Raw genomic sequence first — 21,264 nt, 5'->3', positions numbered from 1 at the left:
TTTAAATTCTTGCTTGATACTGCATTTCAATCGTGCAATATTCGTGCAAGGTAAATTCAAGATTCTCTTTTTCTTTATCTTTCGTTTAATTTATGTCTGCCATACAGATAGATAGCAAAAGGTCTGGGAAAAGAAACGAATTCGCATCGGGAGAAAGTTCCCTTATTGAAAAATTACAGAAGTCAAAAGTTGTACGCTTCAAAGTAGTTCATTCCCTTTTTCCATTTTCTTCTTCCATGGTTAAGAACATTTTTAGAAGTTGTATTTGGAAATGCTTCTCAGGAGCTCCGTCGTACGCTTCTTTATATCCTCGACGTCGTCAAAATAGGTCCCCTCCATAACTCTTTTTAGTATTCAAAGTTGTACAAAGTCAGAAGGAAAATCCACCGTTATTATTCGCTCCTTTTGTTTCAACTTTTCATTTCTTGCCTGTCGATTAAAATCTTTGGCGTGAACTTCGTGTGTATTTTCTTTTTTTAAGATATTATTTCTTCTCGAAGTTACCAAAACTTAGTGTTCAAATGTTGTAATTCTTTTTCATAATGAAAATTCAAACATTTTCATCAAAATTAATTATACCTTTGGTTGCAGTTTCGTTTGATTCGATTAAAATTTTCACGTTAGTAGGCTGTTTTAAATTTCTATCTCGCATTTTCCGGGCAATCACGACAATACGCGTCTACGAAAAAGGACCGAAAACAAAGACTATTTACCGGAATCGGACAAACGCGTCCTTGTTGAATCAACAAAAGCCGACGTAATCCATTTAACTGCGGAGAGCGTATTACGCAGACTAATTGTTCAGTCTTGTTTAGTTTTTGCTAGACCTCATACGAATTCAGACAAGAATAAATATCCTTAAAAATCAGTCCCTGTCTGTATTTCAATCATTTAACAATCGTTTAATGATGTCAATTTTCGGATACTTAAACACGAATTTTCTCCTCCAATTGCTTTTGTATCAATTTTTAAAAAACCAAGAGCAATAGAAATGCACAGAAACAACATTTTGTACTCCATTTAGGTTTGTTCTATACGATTCTTTAAAAGCAGACTTAGGATCGTACCGAAAGCCTTAGGAAACATGGCTGCTTTTAGTTTCCTCGCAGGAATCAACGATCCTTATCGACTAACTGGTTTACAAAATACATACTTAACACAGCTTAAAGTATACTAACTAGTTTAATCGGATAACTAGTTAACTAAATCTGCAACGAAAATTTCACGAACAGATCTTGCTCCGTCGAAAATGTTCAATGCTTGTTCGCTAATACTGTATTTCGTTACTTCGTGGATTTTTTAGCAACAAGGATTGGTTACGTTTTAATACACTCCGTTTCATTCTCTCCAATTAAAAACACAAGAATGCACAAAGACGTGTTTTCCGCAAATATAGAAATCACCGCACTGTTTTGTCGTGTAAATGGATTTTACGGAAAGTTTGTGGTATCGGTGTACCTCGATGTAAGCACGAATAGTAATCCAGTGAACGCAATTATCGATTATCTCGTTACTCGAGTTCTATCGTCGTTCCACCTCAAGTGGCAATGTCTGGTGTCGGAAAATATAAGTAATGACTTTCTCGAGCTTTAATTAAACGAACAAGCCCGAGCATAGGGGTGCTCGAAGACGCGAATTTAAATGTGAAAATGCATAAACATATAATTATACGAAAAGTATATAGTAAAATGTTTATACATTGTAATTAAATTTCACTACGTATTTAGGTAGTAAAATACAGCCACCAACTCAGCACGCCCAAAGAATTTCTGAATTTGTTGCAAATTTAAAGAAATCTAATTAGAGTTGGGATCTAAGGTAGTCTTCGTAGACGATTTGAAATGTATCGTAAAAAGGAAAATGCAGAGTCGCGGCCAGATGGCTTAATTAGACGCGTAAGCTCTCGATTCTGCTGGGACATTACGTTTCAAGCCTTATAACGACTTCCGATCGTCTCTCTTCGAATGGCTTCCCAAATCGTGGTCGTTAGTGAGCCTTTTAACGGAATAACGAGCTAATATTCCGCAACGTTACTAGATAGCGTCGGATGGTCGTTCGGTTTACGAGGAATTGTCCTCGACCGGCGCTGTAAATTCCTCACTGCACGTTCTCATCAACTACGAGCGAGATAGATTGTCGATTGCTGTTGAATCACTTTCGAGGGAAATAGTCAGCGAGAAATGGGATAGTTGTAACTCAATGTCCGTCAGCAGGAGCGACATTTAAGATTCCTCTCGATGGTATTTATCCCTTCGCTGGGTCCCATCAACGTTGCAAGCATGTAGCACTCGTTTCTCAAAGTAGGACAAATTTTATTCTCGAGTGGCAAATAAAGATTTTAGATTCGATCGTAAACTAACTTCCGTTTACATCACGTTTATAGCAACGCGAGGCCGAAACATTTTACCATGTTTTGTAAGTTAGAAACGAAGCAAACTCTACCGAGAAATGTTTGAAAGAGCTAAAGAGTGGCTTTCAACCGACGAAAAAAATATAAGCACGGATATATAAATTAACGAAAAGAAAACTGATTAAATTTTGCTATTTAAATGCTTGATGAAAACGCCCTGAACCTTTTCCATAAAATACAATCCTGTTACGCGATTCTATCAACCGTGTTTAGATGCTTAAAGCGAATATTACATTCTGTACATTTCCAGGCGTATCTACGCATCTAGATATTGGTCGAGTAAGTAAGACAAAGTATGTGGATGCACGGAAAGCAATTTATTTGCTTCCCCCAGCGTCTGGAAAATATCTCGGAGATACGTCCAAAGGAACACTTTTACGTTGTTTGTCATCCAGTCCTAACGAGTCTGTGATGTCTTCGTGTCTCGCTTCGTTTCGAAACGTACACGCACGGGGATGTAAAAATAATGCGGAGAAACGCGACGTCCTGTGGCGCAATTAGAGCAATTTGGAACGATTGGTACAATACACAATGGATAGCTGATGGCGAATCGGTGAATTAGTGACGCAGCCGAAACTGTCGATTTTGCGGAAATGTTGGTTTAAAGTAATGGAAAAGATTCGCCTTTTATCGTTCGGAGATCTGCTTCTTTCAGTATTGCTTGCTCCTCTACTATGAAGAACGTCCCGCGGGATATCCGGGAATCGTCTCTAGCGTATTTACCAGCAAACAAAGAAGGTTAGCCAAATGATATAAATGTGCACGCGAATCGAAAATCGAGAAGTTCTTGTGGAAATTTAGTAGCGTCAAAATACGAAAAATTCTTTTTATAAAAAAATTGTTATACGAACGAATGTTTAATAGTAAATAATTGAATCTAACGATGGAATTATTGATCGAGTAATCGAGGTAGAAACAACACTGAAATAATTTCAGTGTTAGTTTTCGTGTCTAATAGACCGAGAAACTTTAGGTATATCCAATCAACGATCCCTTTATGCGAACTGGTCGAATGCACTTGCCCGGGTTTCGGTCAAAGACTAATTTGTTGCATCTGTGCGACCCACAGCTTAATCCTACTATAGTGTTGAATTGCAAAGGGGTGGCGTGTATGTTTTGGGGTGTCGCTAGATGTGCGGGTGTAGCCATCAAGGCCAAGGTAGCGCAGAGTCCCTGCGGGCAGAAGGACTAAATTTGCACAACACCTACATCTTCGAATTTGGAATGTACAGAATGAAACAGTAGCAATTAGCACATCAAGTATCTTGAAAACTGTAATAGCACAACGAGAAGAATTAAACAGTTGTTGCATGGTACAGAAGGAACTATTATGGTAATTTTCCTTCCACGTGCAGTCAATACGTAAACGTGAAAATTAGCTCCACGACCAAAAGTAAATAATAATAAAGATACGAAACGGAGGTCTATTATTGTTTCATTAAATGGTAGTTTGTTCTATGTACGTCTATTGCAATAGAGAATTAATTCACCTAGTACGTATCTATTCTGGTTGACCTACTCGACACTCTTGGGAAAGTTTGGGTTAGGTTGTACTATGTCTTGAAATATCCTGCAATTGCATCTACAACGTTTCATTTGGATCGAAGTTACTTAATCCATTATGTATTTTCCAAGTCAAACGTATAAAATCCCTTTACGAATAATGTATATGTTTTTATATAAAATTCTTATCACAGATTTTCCGATACAAAGAAAATATAAGAAATTTGTCAGTGATTGAATAACCTCCAATCGAATACGATTCACTACGAAAGATTCATATTCACACGACGTAACAATATAAACTCTTTCGTTTTCCTCTCGACCAAATACCGTAGAGAAATTATAAAAGTAAACGCAGAGACGGGCGGGGCTGATAGTACATGGTTCACCGCGAGACAGTGAGATATTTTCAGCGTCTCTGTTTCCCCGCAAAGTAACTTTCCGGCAATGAAAGATGGCCTTCCAGAAACTTAAGTGATCACGAGGCGCCTGGGAAATCACGAAAACAATTCGCACTCCTGAAAGTAAAACAGATCGCCCACGAAGCACCGAATGCTTTGTTCCGCGCTGTCATTGTACGATAAGTTGTAACATGGATTGTCAGCGTTTTTCGAACACTGCCAGAAACACAGCTTTTATCGCTCGCGAATAAGTGCTTCGACGCGTCGCTTGCCCAAAATCAGACCCCGAAATTTCCGAATGCGCGCGTACATGTTTGCTCCAACTTTTCCTTCGACAGTTTCCACCCACGTCGAACTTCCCGTTGTTAATCAAACTCTTTCGACGCCTCGAAAGTCGAACGTCACGATATATGAAAAGTTTACAAATTTTATACACAACGAAACATAACATTTTCATGATATATGATGTGTACAAATGTTCGTAAGGTGACCGATTTTAGTAGAAAAGATTACTCTCCGAACGTACGTCTCACACAGCGCCGAATATTATGGGGACAATTTGAATAAAACTATAAAAAAGTAGGATACATTTCATGTCCTTCTCTTACAGATCGATTCTGCCGATTACCTATCGACGAAGTATACGCCGACATCGCCCTAAGAAACTATATAAAAATGTATACCCACGTACTCATGTAAAATAGAAAAATGGAAACGAAGGACTAAACGGGATACGAATAGAAAATCAAATGCTGTCTTTCAGTCTGAGGAAATCAATCATAAAATCATTGCCCGAATCAACGAAAAGAGAAGCGAGAACTATCGAATTCTGTAACGGAAACTGCCCAACGTAATCAAAAATGTTCAAAGCTCAACACCGAGAATCAAAAACGAATTAACGAGTTTTATAACGTTTCGAAGAATTTACACCGATTAATCTCGTCGTACCGAGTAAATATTTACATCGTTTAAAACGTGTCCACCGCAAACCGCTGTGTAATCCAAGCGTCGAATTATACACAGAGGATTCAATATTTTAACAGAAAGTCGAGCGGATCGTAACCGACGACAGCAGACGAGCTTTTTAAATTGCGTTCCATGAAGTGACTTCCACAACGAGCAAAACGAATCTAGAAATACGAGCGACTTTTTGCGTGCAGACGCGCCGTTTCATCGCGACGAGTATTTACGAACAACGCGGGAAACCAGGGGAAAAGGGAAACAGTCCTCCTCCGTAATGCCGTTTCTGTTGTCTCGTGGCAAGAAGACCATGAAGTAACAACAGTATCGCAGACAAGACCAGGTTACAGGACTGCTTGTTTTCCGATGTAGGCTTGTACAAAAAAAAAAGAGAATCAAAAGGATGCAATAAAAGAGATTACGTTCGCAATTGCGTATTCCCTTTCGCGCAGCGGGAAACGAGAAATACGAGGCCCGAGCTCAAAGAACAACTTGTACAAACGCTTAAAAATTTTTGCACGAAGTTATTCGCTAAATTTGCAATTTATTAACAAAGCAAACAGGACAGTTGCGAAAGAGACGCGGTGAAACACCGACGAAAAGAATTTATTAATAAAATTAAGCTGTCTGGCTACCGATTTTAATGGAATTTCGTCGATATTTATATCCACTTTGTACAAAAACAATTTAAACCGAGAAGCGAAAGAAACTTTATAAATTCTAGAGGATCGACGCGAGTCAGACAAGACGATATCGGCGTTTACATGCCTCGAGTCGACCTAGCGAAATCCACGAGGCGCAATAACGCGATCCGCGACGATTACGTTCGAGCGAGGATCTAAATTTCCAACGGAGAGTTGCTCGGTAAGTCGTCACGGTGTGCGGATTGGGGCGAATTCTCGGCTACATCGGCGGACGACCGTCGGTGGGGGCCGCCAACATGTCGCAGTCCGGGTCGGGTGGCGCGAACGATAGCCAGGAGCAGAACCAAGCCGGTCAGACGATGGAAAATCAACAGACGACGTGTCAGAATGGCCGGGCGGAGCCGCCAGCCGACAACGCGAAGCAGGATCTGTCGAATGGCTTCGAGAACCGAACCCTCGAGTACGACAGATTCGTCCAAGAGAAGCCTCAACCGAATCAAACTACCGGGAAGAATCAGGATCAACAACACCAACAGACTCAGCAGGCAAGTCAATATCCGGGTGGCAGAAGGCAATCCGTGGTAGGTCTCCCGGAAGACAGGCATCCACCAACCGGACAACTCCCGCCCCAACAATACAACGCCCAAGAGAAACCGGCCATCGAGAAGACTCAACACGTTTCTCAAACCAGCACACAAACCCTACTGGTCCAAACGCATCCTCAGTTTGTGCCGGATTACGATCAAACCCAGTACACCCAGATACGAAATCAGTTCGAGATAAGACCGCAAATGTACCCTCCGCAGGCGCAGTACACCGAAAGGGCTGGTTACGTGACCAGAGACGTCACGTACAGAGATCCAGCATTGTATCAAGGAGGCGCAACGAATCCAGTGTTCGCTGGCCAAGGTCAGTACGTGACGGTTCAACACGGATCACATATACCCTCTCAGTCAGCCAGTCCCCAGCCACCATACTTCTCGGGAGTCGTGGTGCCTCAGCCGCCAAGTTACGCTCAATTCGGCACGCAGCCTCAATACTCCTATAGCCAATATCCTCAAACAGTGATGAACGCCGTTCCCTACACTCCTCACGCAGGGATGTATCCCACGCAACAGTTCGGCCAGCAGTCGCCGAACCCGCAGAGATTCTCCCAAGACTTGGGGCAATATCAAACGCAACCGATCATCCAACCGATCGCCCAGAACGTGGCCCACGGCATCGCCATCGCGGCGACCGAGAGGCCGAGTCGCGGACCGAAGCCTATGGTTCCTCCGCGCGGCAACTCGAAGATCACCCACGACACCGGTCACAGGAAGTCAGCGAGCGTCGACGTACCGGGCATGCAGAAGCCAAAGTACGATCCTAATCAGAACCCTCCGCAGGATCAGATACACCGTAGTGACGGGGCGATCATCGTGCAAGGTGCACAGATAATCGCCGACGGCCAGGAGAGACGATACCTGACGACCATCAATCAAACTCCACGAACGAGGCAAGATGGCCTGTACGTGGACACGAACGGGGATCCGCCGGGGCGGGAAAAAATTTGCGAGGCCGTGGCCACCGACTGCGGGCTGTACGTGGCCAGACCCGAACACAGAAAATCTATTTCCATCGACGTGACGTCGAGCTTCCCGCGGCGAAACGACACGATTACTTTCACGTTCCCGGGCGATACGAATCAGGAAATATTGATACCGGCCAGGAAGACCGGTACCATGGTGGATCCGAAACGAGTCGAAGCCAATCAAGTGTACCCGCCTGATCAAAGGCGATTGGATACGAGCTTAAGAGTATCACCGATGGCTTTTGATACGAGACAGGAAAATAGGAAGAGCATAGGGGCTGATAGGAAGCCAGAATGGGGTAACGTCAGCCCTAATCAAAGAGCGGCGATGCCGCAAGAAAACAGACGGTCCGATTACTTCGACGAGCACAGGAGATCGCCTATGACTATAGAAGGGAAGAGAATGGAGGACGTTAGAAGATCGCCGATGCCATTCGTGCCGATTCGAGAAGCGTCGGTGGATCGCGCCGGTCAGAAGAGCCCGTCGTTTGTGAATCAGAATTTCGAGAAGACGAGGCAGGAGCTGGCGATATGGGCCGAGCAAAGGCAACGTCAGGAGCACGAGAAGAGCATGATGCAGAATCAGATGCTCTCCACGAGTCCGCGTTCCAGAAATCAGTCCGAGGAAAGAAGAGATTCACGGCCCTTGCATCAGACGGAGGAACGAAAGGAGACGAGAATGACGCAATCTGCTTTCCAACCGCTTCCCAACATCAGTCAGAGCACGATAATGGAACAGCGTCGTCATCTCCGGCACGTGAGCGCCGATTTGACGAAGCACATGGAACTCTCGAGAAAGGAGTTCGACGATCAGCCGATCAGCGGCTCGGTGGCCAACCTTGGACCCACGGTCAGCACCGTTCCGTCGCAGAGAGCCAGTCCAAACATATGTCATCAGTATCCGGCCCTCAGCGAGGCGAAGTTAGACACCAAGACGGTGCTGACGGTAGTGACAGACTTCGGCGATACGAATCTGAACAAACCGATCGATCAAGTCGATCACATAATACACAGCCATCGCAAAAGTTACAATCATTCGAGCAATCTACTGACTCACAGCAAAAGCCAAACGGACAATCTACAGAGTCAGCTAGACGCGCAGAACGACAAACCGGATTCCCTGCAAGCGCAGCAGCAACAATTACAGAATCAACGTAGCCTCGATTTGATCTCGGAGAAGCTCAGCCAGTTCGAACGTCAGCAGAGCGATCTACAAGCGAAGCTGCAGTGTCTTCAGAATCAGAATCAAATACTCGACAAGGTGGCGCAGTTTCAGCACCAACAAAACGACTTTCAGGCGCGTCTGCAGAGCATACAGGTGCAGAATCAACTGTGCGATAAATTGCAAAGATCCACGGATTTTCAGCAGTACGCGATCGGGAACGAGATCCATCAGGTTCAATCGAATTCTCTACCTAACCACCAGGAACAGACCGATAAGACTTGCCCGTCGCAAAGCCAGCATCCGTCGCACAGTCATCATCAAACATTATTGACTGCTTCCTATTCACAGAACTCTAATCATCAATCCTGCCAATCGTCTGTCCGCGAGAAGCTGTCGCCGAGGCTTCAACACGATACAGGCGACCCGAATTCTATTCAGATACCGAACATGTCACAGATGCCATTGCCGTGTCTCCCGCAATTCGAACGCGCTGACACATCGCGCGCTTCGTTCACGCAGTTCCATCGGCTTCAATGTCAGATCGACGGCCACGAAGGCGCTTCAGCCTCGCCCGGCGGTGCTTCCACCACGTCGTTCACGGGTACCTTGAAGAAAGTACCGCCGGAAAAACCACCGAGAACGTCCCTGATCATTCAGTCGCCGGAATCAGAGGTAAGAACTACAGAGAACTGTCATGCGTTTGAGTTTTGCACGATTTAGAAGCATGCTTAGTCGTGACGTAGCGATTTGTACAAAACGATCTACAAATGTTACCAATATTTTCTTATATCTTTACTTAGCAATTACTTTTTTCATTTTTAGAACGTACACGAAATTATCAAGAGTACCTTCTTGTATTGCTGTCGCGGTCGAACAAAATTTTAAAAAATCGAGCGAGGAAAGAATCGTTCGTTTTCATCGAGAAAGTTGCAATGCAATGTGCCAACGAACAATCTTCTAACTAAACGAAGGAACCTTTTGTTTCGTGGATTTCATAAACCTTGTTTTATCTCGAGCAGCGTGCCAAGACAAAAGCGAGCTAATGGTTGCAAAACAGAATGCAAGATCCGTAATAAGGAACACTTGAACGGTCAAAGTACGCTCTTCGGTTTCCAATAATTCTTTATAAAATTATAATCTCGCGAACCTTGGACGAATGATTCACGAGAGTTCTTTCACGTTTCCCGGACGCTAGAGCGACCAAAGAACGTGAGACGAAGATAGAATGGCGGATCGGTGAAGAGATCTCCACTTGCAGTTTTTGCCGCGGCATCGGAGTCGAATGAATTCGTTATATATCAGACTCGATGTTATCTTTGAAAACTTCTTTACTAGCCCTGTGTACCTTTCGCTCCACTCCCACGGTCGGCCTTTCCGTCTAGACGATTCTGTTCGTGCTATAAAACTAAATGTCCCGCCGTCATCTGGAAACGACGTTACACGCTCGGGCGTCACGTGTTTCGAATCGCAAATCCCAGATTTCGCGACTATACGATTGCTCGAATATCGTATTGCGGGGGCGTTCTTCGTACCTCATTCGAGAACGTATCTTTTTGTATGTGCTACGTTGCTTTGTGTAGAAATGTATGTTGATAATTGTAAGCAAAGATACAACTTTCTTGTTTGATAAAATGTTCGTGACGTGGTTAAATTATAGAATATTTTGTAGAAATGATATTAAACGAAGCGTTTCAAACGGAGATAGTCGAGATGCACGCGTTAAAGGAAGCACTCTCTAATCGCTTCTCACGGCAATGTATTTCCCAGACTCCTTTGTCGTTCTTAAAAATCCAGAGATGTTCTCAAGCGCGATGGGAAGCCGGCAGAAAAATATTTTTAAGCTACCGCGCGGATTTTCTGGCGGAATGATATTATGTTAACTATCAGCGACGCTTCCATCCAAGACAGACCGTTTCCAATCTTTTCCAATATTTTGCATAAAAGACGGTACCGCGCAGAGCCGTGCAGAAAGGCAAATAACCGGCTCTCTCTGCGAATACGTAGCTGCCGAACCTCCGCTGGCGTCGTCCCGGCAAAATTGGGTTAGCGCTTCGAGTCGCGCGCGTATGAAAAGCTCCGGGAGTTTACTTTCTCAGAAGAGCAAATATACCCCCATCACAGCACGGTGGACAATGGAGAAGTAAAGAGAATTCGCATTTCCGACCACGGTGCGTTACCCAACCCGCCCGACGGTGGATTCTCTCCGAGAGTCTCTTTGATACAATTCAGTAATGTCCCATTTTTCCTCTCCGTCGCGGTAACGATAATACGTGCAAACAAAAGCGTCGAACGAAACGTATAAAGGATTTAACGGCGCGAAAGGGAATATTTTATTGTAACGCCACGTGAATCGAAGGAACGGTGAAACTGTAAAAGGATTTCGTGTTTCCGCCCGCGTCGCGATTCTTCTGACCCAAAAGTGATTTGCCCTGGCACAAAGTGCTCCATTTTTCTCGTTTCTATCTAATTAAATGGTCCATCGACGGTAGAACTATTTTTACAGTTTGTAAAACTCTTTTTCGAGACGGGTCAATTAGAGTCATTACGCTCCGAAGACTAAACTGTAAAACGAACGAAAGTTACTACTTGTTTAAAAAAAAAAATACTTAACTCTGCGATTCAAATATCGATGTTTTTGTAAATATTTCAGGTGAATTAAGAAATGCAGAATTTTAAAATTATTTCCATTAGTTATATCAATTTGCGTGCGCGGTGAAAGTAATTCGATAGCGAAAGTAAACACCCGGCGTAATGGTCGTCAAAGGTGTAAAGCTTTCAGTCAGCTGCGAGAAAAGATTTTCTCTTTTAGGCAATTTGTCGCAACCCTTTATAATACCACCAACAATACAAAGGTTAAGAGAATGCCCCGTTTCTGACCAGGTTCTGCTGGCTCGTTTACCCGCTAGAGGATTCTTGCTAGGCCAAGTGTCTAGGCAACCAAGCGCGTTTCATTCTAATGTAATTAATGTCTCGTTCTTCCAACACTCGTCTGCGTGCTTAGCAATGTAAGCGCGGAAAATGAAACAAGTAGTCCTGGTGACACATTTCTGCAATATTAATGGACGCGCACCCATGCCTGAAAGATGGAATGTCGAGTTCCTGGAAACAATCGCTTGGTTAAATACAGTTCTGTGGATGGAATTGTTTAACACCTACGTTACGTATACTCAAATAGTGGAATATGTATTTGACAAGTTTGATTCGATCCGTTCCAGGATAAATTTTAACAATAGAATATGAATATAAGCAAATTGAATACCGAACAATGATGGGCAATCATTGTATCTAAAACCTATTCGATGTATCGAGTATTTCGAAGAATGCAAGCTTTCTAAGCGATACTTCCAAGCAAACCTTCGGTAAATCGGTCTTTTTAAGAGATTTATCGTAGCAGGGGAACAATTTCATGGATATAATGCTCCAGGTGAACACCTTTTAAGACGCTGTTGATATATTTTCATTCTATCGAAATGGATTCGACGAGCGAATTGCCGAAAGCCATTCGAACGTGTCGAACTATTGACTTATTTGGCTAGTGTCGCTTCTGTCCGCCTATTTCTTCTCCTTCGGCTCGAGTCGTACGTATTTCCGGCTTTTCGGGGTAGAAAACGAATAAAACACCATGGCTGCCGTGAATGCATCCATTTCTCGATCGTATCAACCCCGGTCGATGCTTTGGAAGCGTCAACAGAAAGAGGACGCGCTTTTCAAAAGTCGCTTTCTCCATTTATACGGATTCGTTTTAATCATTGACGTAGATAGCTGTTTCTCGTGTTGGAGACACCGCGGCTCATCGAGAAGTCGACGCGAAACGTACGAATGATAAGCAACCACGCGATTTTGATAAAATTCGTGACACGGAACATCGAGGTAAAATAGAATCCTTGTTAAGTAATGAAAGAAAACCACGAGTGACAGAAGAAAGCTTTTCTAATAAGCTTCCTTACTCAGAGATTATTTCATTTAAAAATATACTTTCTGTACACGGTATTTCTAATTTAATTACTACGAAGTTTATACGATTCAACGTTCGCAAACATAAGAGAATATTATTCTTCTTCAAAGCAGTTAATGTCATTTGCTATCCTTCTACTTATACAACCGTGTTTCTACTTGCGTTCTACAAATTCACAAGATCCTGTTATTTTCATGGAACTCGAGCTTGACTACCCCGTGTCTCTCGGAATTATATTTGCAAATTGAAACTAATGGTTCCCTGCCGCATATACTATCACTTTCAACTGTATGCAACATACATCACTATCTTAAGACAATGATACTAGTGTCAGCTAAAAGGAAATTGAATTTGTAAGAATTAGTTAAATAAAAATTCTATTCGCGTTTGGGTAAAATGTTATCGATCCATCGGTAATAACTATCAGCCCACGATATTCACCGTTCGAGAACGTCATCGTAAAGTGCTTTCCGCGTCGGTTTTAAGTCACAGCCGTTCGTTGGCGAATACTTTGGGACAACACGAAGGTGTAACAAAAACTTTCAGCGTTTTCCTGAATGGCAAAATGAAAACTGTCGCTGGTGAGGCCGAAAACAATCCGTTCTACGGTCCACAAAAGTCCGAGGTAACAATAGATGGCAGCCTCTAGCTAGGTTGGATGTCTTTGACGATGGCTGGACCGTGTGTTTGCATGTCCCACTAAAAATCGTGCTGCACGAAACGACGAGCAGCGACGAGTTAATCAGATTTGGCATGGCCGTATGGCTTCTATAACTGCAGATAAAACAGCCGGTTGAATTTGCGGCCGGTCTGCGGAAAAACGAGAATAATAAAGGGATGAGGAGCCACCGCCGAGCGGAAAACGCGAAACAGCGGTCGCAATCACGTAAAACGGCACACCGCGTTGCCTGGAAATCTTTCCTGATCCTCTTCAAATACGTTTCGCTGATTTATAACTGCAATTACGCGTTTAAATGTATTTTGTTCCATCGCACTTCATTTCGTTTGCCGCAACTTTGCGTAATCTGAACGAAACCCCTTTGATCGTGTCTCATTAAATCGTAGACAAAGTTCCCTGAGAGTCGCAGCGAAACCGTGAATCAAATATCGCAAGAAACATCTTTGTACTATTCTATTTAAATTTACTTTCCGACCTAATATGTTTACTTATTTATTTTAAAATATAAAAAAAACAATAATTTAAATTTCAGTAATACCGGAAATTATGTTGTTTACTCGGTGAAAGTTCATCGATAATTTTTTGATTTTCTTGTTCACTTTTTTACCGATGTCTGCACAGTATTATTTTTCACTAAAAGCTATATAGAGTTTGCTTGGAAGACTCCCTTGAATATCCGATAGTTTTAAAAATAGCATCAGATGGCTGAACTTTTGAGGGTAGTTTCACCCCTTAATACTGAGTTACGATAGAAACGTGCATCCCTTATTTTTGGTCGCGTTACAACCCTGTGCAAGTTTGATCAAAATCTCTCGGGTAAAATGGTTGCAAAAGCTATTGGAATCGAACACGCTCTTCGTTTGAAAAGGTATTAAAAAGTCGACTGCGTATTAGTAAATAAAAACAAGTAATAGCCATGTAAATGGACAATATTGTTGTGCCAATTGGCGGAGCGGCAGAACGAATGCAGTTTTGCGCATTAAACTTCGGGCTTTATTGTTATCCGATCGAGCTCGATTATATAGGAATTATTTTTTTGCGTACTGGGAACCTGGCGGTTGAGACCAAACTAACTGCGAGGTAAAAAAAATAAGGAGTGTTCTCCACAATTAAAGATTAATAGCAATCGAATGTTTTCAGTAAAAATTTCTCAGGAGTCTAGTACCGTTGATCATAAATTACTTCACGCAAACTAATTTTCTCCTATATTCTGATTCATTCAAACTCTCAACTATTGCATATCTTCTATGACACGATTTATTAATGCTCGACAGATTGGAAAGAATTCTGCAGGAACCAAGACTTATTACAAAATTCTTTGCGCGACGAAAACATGGTTGGTGGTTAGATCCATCGTCCCAGAACTCAATCACGTGAATCAACATTTATGTAATTTGAAATACACTCAACATCTGTTTCAACAAAGTACACATAGCTACCTCGCTGGTGCAATCCACTCTTCCTCTTCGTACCTTTCGAAGACTTCGTAATCTTTCAATTAATCTCGGTTATGGTTATTTCCATTCGGTACACGTCGCGAAGAACAAGATTGCGGTTTCTGCAAACGAAGGGTATTGTCGGCGAGCGGATTATGAAATTAAATATAGTTTGGCATCGATCGGAGCGAGGGAATCGAATGACACTGTCTCGAGGAAAATGACAAAATACGTTAAAAATATTTTCCACTTTGCCGAAGACATATTTTTCGTAATTTTTAATTTCAAAAAGAAAAAATGAATATTTTTATAGATCGTTTATAGAAACGTTTATGTGGTTGATAAACTATTTTTAAGGCTTCGTTCGTCATTTATTGGCCAAGAGGAAAAACGAAGAATATTAAATAAGACGACGTATCAATCGAAAACACGTTCGTTCGAGTTATATTTTTGCATTTCTTCGAGCAGAAGAAAATGCTCCTTCCAATGCATTCATAGTAGAACGTTTCACTTAAGAAGCGAGATACCTTTAATAGAAATCCAGGCACGTACGTCGGAGGATCGATAATCGATAAACTGCGCATGATTCGATTCAGCGAGATACAATTTCAGAATGTTTTTAAAATCTGTTAGACCAGTTATAATAGAAAATATAATTCGTGAACGTGATACAATAACTTCGTGGACGTTTAATTGATTTTGCTAGATACGTACGATGCTTTCTATTTGAAAATACAATTAATTCTTCGGAGTACACGAGACTTTACCATTTTCCTTTACTCGCAAACAAGTGGAAAAGCACAGTAATAAGCAAACATTTATACATTTCGTTGAAAAGAGAATTCGATAAAGAAATACAGCGTGCTATCGATTGAAAACTAATACAATTATGGAAATTGTAACAATTCAAACATCAAACGTGACAGAGACACATCGCGATGGGAAAAGGAATTAATAAAACTACTTTGTACATTTCAATTACCGGAATAAAGTAAGGCTGTCTCTTTAAACTCGACGGCGTTACGTAATTCTACTTTGCTGTTACGATTTAAACATCTCGAACCTTCAGGATTCCATTTAAATCGAAATAATGGAGGTTAAAGAATCGCAGCAACGAACGTACATTCCCGGATCGAGTGTTGGTGCGCGACCAATAACCATTGGAATGGAATTCCTCTAGAAAATCTCATTTTCTTCGCGACTGATACAATTATCTCCGATACACCTGGCGGAGACTAAAAAATTTACGAGGCGTACGAGGCAGCAGGGTATCGCGGGAACGGGTATAAAAAAAAAAAGAAAACGAAGCAATCGAAAGTTCGAAGCATAGAACAGAGACTGGGAACGTTTCTCGTGGGATTCAACGTTTCCTTCTTTCTGGAACTAGCCTCCATTTTGACGCGTACACGAACAAACTGACGAAATGGAAAAACGTCGAATCGATCGTAGTTCCCATTGATTCTTCGTCACCGACTTTGAGCGTCGTTTCAATCGACCAGAAGATATTAATTGAGTTTATCGATTCCAAGACAATACGAACCTAATTAAAACTGGAAAAGACCCGATAACTAAGCTACAAATCAAACTTGTTTTCTGCATAGTTAACGTAAGTAAGTATCGTGCAATAAACAGCTGTCTTCTACCTTCTTGCACTGTCATATCATTTATTATTTCCAATTATTTGGGATAACTGAACTTTGTATACGCAGAAGGACTGAATCATAAATGGTCGAAACGAGCAATAAACGTATTAAATTCAGTTTGTCTAGCTACGAATTATTGGATTAATTTAGTTTTCATTATTATCCGGGCACAAACGTTGCTGCGTTTTGCACGAACACCGATACGTCGTACAGCTTCTTTTGCTTTTGAAATATCGAACGTCGCGTGGCTATTTCGAAACGGCACGTGCTTTCTACTGTATTCTGTTATCCAACGTGTCATCGACATTCCGCATTCCGCTGCATCGTACAAAGTTGCGTTGCACGGAAGTGATACGCGTTTAGCGAATGGCATAAATTAAATTCCTGGCCTCGCTTGATATTATCGATGCTTCCGTATTTAAAACGGATACATTTTTTAAAACGCGCGTGCGTACCGTTTATCGTTAAAGTACTGTAAGTCCATTTATCTCTGTCCCAAAGTACAAAAGGTTCTGCATGTTGATCGTTTGGAAAATATCAGACAAAATTTGATGCATTATTTCCTCTTACGAATGAAAATTCGAAACGTTTTATTTCTATTTCAATATTTGATTCACTTGTCAGTCATCGAGTGTCAATCAGGCAAAAATATTAATAGGCAAAATGAAATAAAAACTAACGTCGCAGCAGCGAAATATTGTTTTAGATAATCATTAGAAATCAATTATCGTCCCTGTTTACAGTTAGTTCATTAGTGTCGCAATGATATTTACTGTGAATACTCTATCAATACCACAAGAAGCCTTTAACAAATCTGTCTGATTAAACCAAGTAAACTGTAACTTGCTTCGTTTCGTGTTTGATACCATAACACTTGGGAATTGATACGTAACAGCATTAATGGATATGTCAATCGATTGGCTCCATCACTAGCACTCGACGTTCACTGTTGATTTTCCTGCTCGTCTGTTACATCGTGCTGAATACGAAAATCGATTTCACCCTAGCTACATGCGCACTATAAAGTGCCACAAATTTACATCTCAGGACAAGAATATACACTTACGATGCCCTACATTTTTATGCAAAGTATTACTATTTTTTAAAAAGTAACAAATTTTAAAGTCGCTCGAAAACCATACATAATCCTCAACAGATCTGATAGTATCAAAATGATCTACACTATTATTTTAAGGCTCCCTATCGCTTGATTACAGCAGTCATTTATCTCGGATCTTGTGTTTTCTACATTTAGTATGTTGCTACACCCTGAATAAAATACAAGAGATAAATGTTTTAGATATTGACAAGTTATTAGTTTGTTTTCCAATTTTACGAATGAATTCCCTGATGCAATACAAAATTTATCTGTGAGCCGTAAATGGACTCATATATCCCTGAGCTTTTGACTATACCGTTAAAAAAGTGCTTTTGATGCACAATATACCTGACAGGAAAGAGGATTAAATAAAATGTGTATTATAAATTTTTATTTTCTATTGTTTTGTTCATTTTTAACTTCATTAAAAACGATAGTATGTGTCAAAACATTTGATACTGTAGCTAGCAGCTCGATATCAATCTTTGTAATTAAGCAGCGAAAGCTATTATTAAATAACTCATTCATTATTCTAATCTCTGATGAAATTGACCCTTTGCCTACTGCTTTCGTACTTGAAGCTATGATAAACCATTCTCTGATGTTTATTTTAAGTTCTTTTTCAATTATAATTTGATACTAATAAATGCAACAAACGACGTTAACCTATTATTTGAATGAAAGTGTGAAATGAGAATAATAATAATTACTTTATTACGGTTTATATCCTCGTGTCGTTATAATTATTATCCGCGTCATAATGAATTTCCGATACGAAGAATCCAATGACGCGCTTTTAATATAATTCATGGTGACTACTCGTATAATGAGAAAATTTTATTGTCCAATTATAACGTAATGAATAGAACCAGTATTAAATTTTCTGCCAATTACCATCGAAAAAGTTCCATATTAACGAGGGTACAGTTTCATTTTTCAACGCGACATCGACGAAACAAGCGAAGGGTTCGAATTAAAAAATAATAATTATTCGAATTAAAAAAAATCAGATCTTAAGACGCGTTGTCTCGATTTCAATACTTTCTTTTCTTATAGGTCGGAAGGTAAACAGTTTTAACGCAAGCAAACAAGAAGATGCAGCGAACGGTTTAACGTGATGAATTTCATTTACATTGTAATGCGCGCGGCATTTGAAAGGGTAAAAAATTCTAGCAGGCGATTTTTCCAAGCAGCGCTTTCTCCCCGAGCATTTAATGCAACAGTTCGAAGCCCGAGATTGGAATAGAGTGAAAACGTTCGCACCAGTAATGAGATCCAGAAAAACTCGAATGTGTCCGCAATTTGCCTCAGCAACCCTCGAACCGCGTTAATGTTCGATTCGTACGACCCCAACTACTTTTAATCAGAATTAAATATTACTCTCGTTCTCGACTCTCGATTGCACAAAGCGCCGGCGGTGACTATATAATTATCGGAGTAGCACGTCGCAGAAGGTAGCCGGCGGCCTCCTCGGCTACGTGGAATTCTCATTTCCTTTGTACGTGATCCACCAATGGATTTTTCACATCCACCTGATATCCTCCACACTCGTGCCACGTTTCATTCCGGTAAATTGATTTGTATTCAATCCCCCGTCTACTCGCGTTGCCTCAACCCAGAATTAACGTTACCAATTCTGACTAATGAGTGGTCTTCAGTCGACGAAAGATTCTCATCCAACTAAACTCTCAGTTCTTACTATCCCCTTGCTCGTGAGATCGTAATGGAAGTTTATCCAAAGGCGTGGAATGAAAGGTTCCTCGTCTTCAGACTTCACGGCTTTTGAGATCGTTAATGAATGCCCCACTGAAGAACCGTCCTCCCATGAAAAATCTTTTACTTACGTAATTTCAATGCTTGAGTGATCACGATTACGATAAACTTTAATGATTAATGTTACGAACAACCAGCTAAAGTTTCGCTTCTTTTTTCTAAAGAAAACGATACTCCATAATGATCGTTGTCCAATCGCAGAACATCGAAATATTATACGGCAATTTACAGAAACGATAGGACAAAGGACAGAAAATTTAAACGAAAAGAGAGAAAATAATAGAATAAACGGAAAACAGGTTTCAGCTGAAGTCGAACAAATTTCTATTCGCGAACGACAAATAAAAATTTCACGTTCGCTCGTAAATTAACTTCCGCTTACGTTTCATTCGTAAATTAAAATCCATTAATGGACTTTTTAAACCGACATCCAGGAGAGTTTAAAATTTCCCCGACGCTACCAGCCGCTCTGACATTTTCGCATTTTAAAAAATTTATTTCCCGAGAACGAAATAGACCGTGTCGTTTATTATTTTCTAAAGTTGTTCCGTGCGTTCTTTATCGACGGATCGTCTCGAAAAGAGAAACATTTTTAAACAGGATCGGTGGCCGCCGTTGTCTCGTTTCGCCCCGCTGCGAGGCGGAGAAACGCGTTTCAAAATAGTTAAAAACGACCATAGTCGGAACTTCGTTCTCTACGCGTGTCTACGTAACAAATCTGTCTCTACGGACTGAAATCAGAGACGGGGCTGCAAACTTTTCTCCGGGTTGAATTGGTAAAAAAAGAAAAGAAACAAACGATACGGCGTGTTCGTGTCAACGGCGTCGCTCAATCTCGTTATAACTTGACGCGAATCGCGAAGCAATAAATTCACAAAATTGCCTGTAGCAGCGTCGAAACTAGCTACGAACGAAACGACCGGGCGAAGAAAAAGTTTTTAACGGGAAGAAACGAACCGACGGACGCGCCGTCGTATTTTCGACCGCGTCTTTCTTTCCCTCGAGTTCCTCCTTTAATTGTTTGCGCCAACCTTCACGGACGAAGCTTTTGGATGCGACCCGGATTCGGGCGATTAAGCGGCCAATAAAAAAAAAGGATCGAAGGGAACGGGCGAGAGAAAAACGGCAAAACAGCCGAAGAATCGAGCAACTTAAAGGAACCGGACCGGCGCGCAATTATCGAAACTGGGTCGAGCCACTCTCGAATATTACCGTTTGGCTGAGCACCGAGACAACTCGATAGAAAAGTCCAGCCGATTACAAATACAGCGACAACGAGCACCGTCGTTGCCAAATTCCGTGGCAGTGACGACGGTGCAAGAAACAACGAAGTTTGATTAAACTTCCGGATCGGTTATAACTCTAGGAACGGCGCCACAAAATTACGCGTTTTGTTTCTCCGTGAGAACTTTTTACCAGTCCTCGTTCCCCGACGGGATTGCGTGAATCTTCGCGAGATTCGTTTTGAATGAGTTTCTATTGGACGAAACGACGCCGTTGCAGAGTTATTTTACGAGTTGGAAACGAATGAATTGATCTCTATAAAGTATCATTGGATCGGTCAAGTTCATAGTCAGTGGATCGTAACCGAGAATCGAGATCGAATTTACTTCCCCAATTTACGGCGAGTGTCAGGTTGCACGCAACCGTCAGGGAATTATTTATTAGTGATTTTACCGTGCTAAGATCTGTTTAGAAAAGTTTTATTCCTGAACCGTACCCAAAGCAAAAATTGAATTGATCTGCATTTTTGGAGAAACATCCTTTATTTATTTACCGGAAAAGAATCACTCGATTTCCATAATTACGTGTTTACACGATCAGTACTATACGCTCGTAGTGATTGGGAAATATAATGAAATTTGCATAAAATAATTTAATTCTCTGGCTGGAAATCGGAATCACTGTGCCGAGCTTCGAAGATAGCAGTTGTTGCGGTCGAGTTTGCGTCAATTCGGACAATGGGTATGTGTCGAGAAGGACTAGTGTTACTCGCGCTAACCATCGGAGTAATTGGACTAATTAC

General features: G+C 41.4%; 1 protein-coding gene across 2 annotated transcripts in view; it reads left to right on the top strand.

Moving 5' to 3' along the window:
* The first annotated feature begins 5,595 nt into the window (after positions 1-5,595).
* The window catches only part of LOC143345783 (uncharacterized), a 455,578-nt gene continuing 439,909 nt past the window's right edge, over positions 5,596-21,264 (top strand). For both annotated transcript variants that reach the window (XM_076773190.1, XM_076773189.1), the window contains exon 1: positions 5,596-9,325. In XM_076773190.1, coding sequence (XP_076629305.1) covers positions 6,215-9,325 — 3,111 coding nt within the window. In that variant the 5' untranslated portion in view covers positions 5,596-6,214. The remainder of the gene's footprint in view (positions 9,326-21,264) is intronic.

Source organism: Colletes latitarsis, chromosome 9, assembly GCF_051014445.1.
Source record: "Colletes latitarsis isolate SP2378_abdomen chromosome 9, iyColLati1, whole genome shotgun sequence".
In the NCBI taxonomy this organism is placed as follows: domain Eukaryota; kingdom Metazoa; phylum Arthropoda; class Insecta; order Hymenoptera; family Colletidae; genus Colletes; species Colletes latitarsis.
The sequence above is the reverse complement of the archived record's forward strand: the minus strand, read 5'-3'. Positions and strand labels throughout refer to the sequence as shown.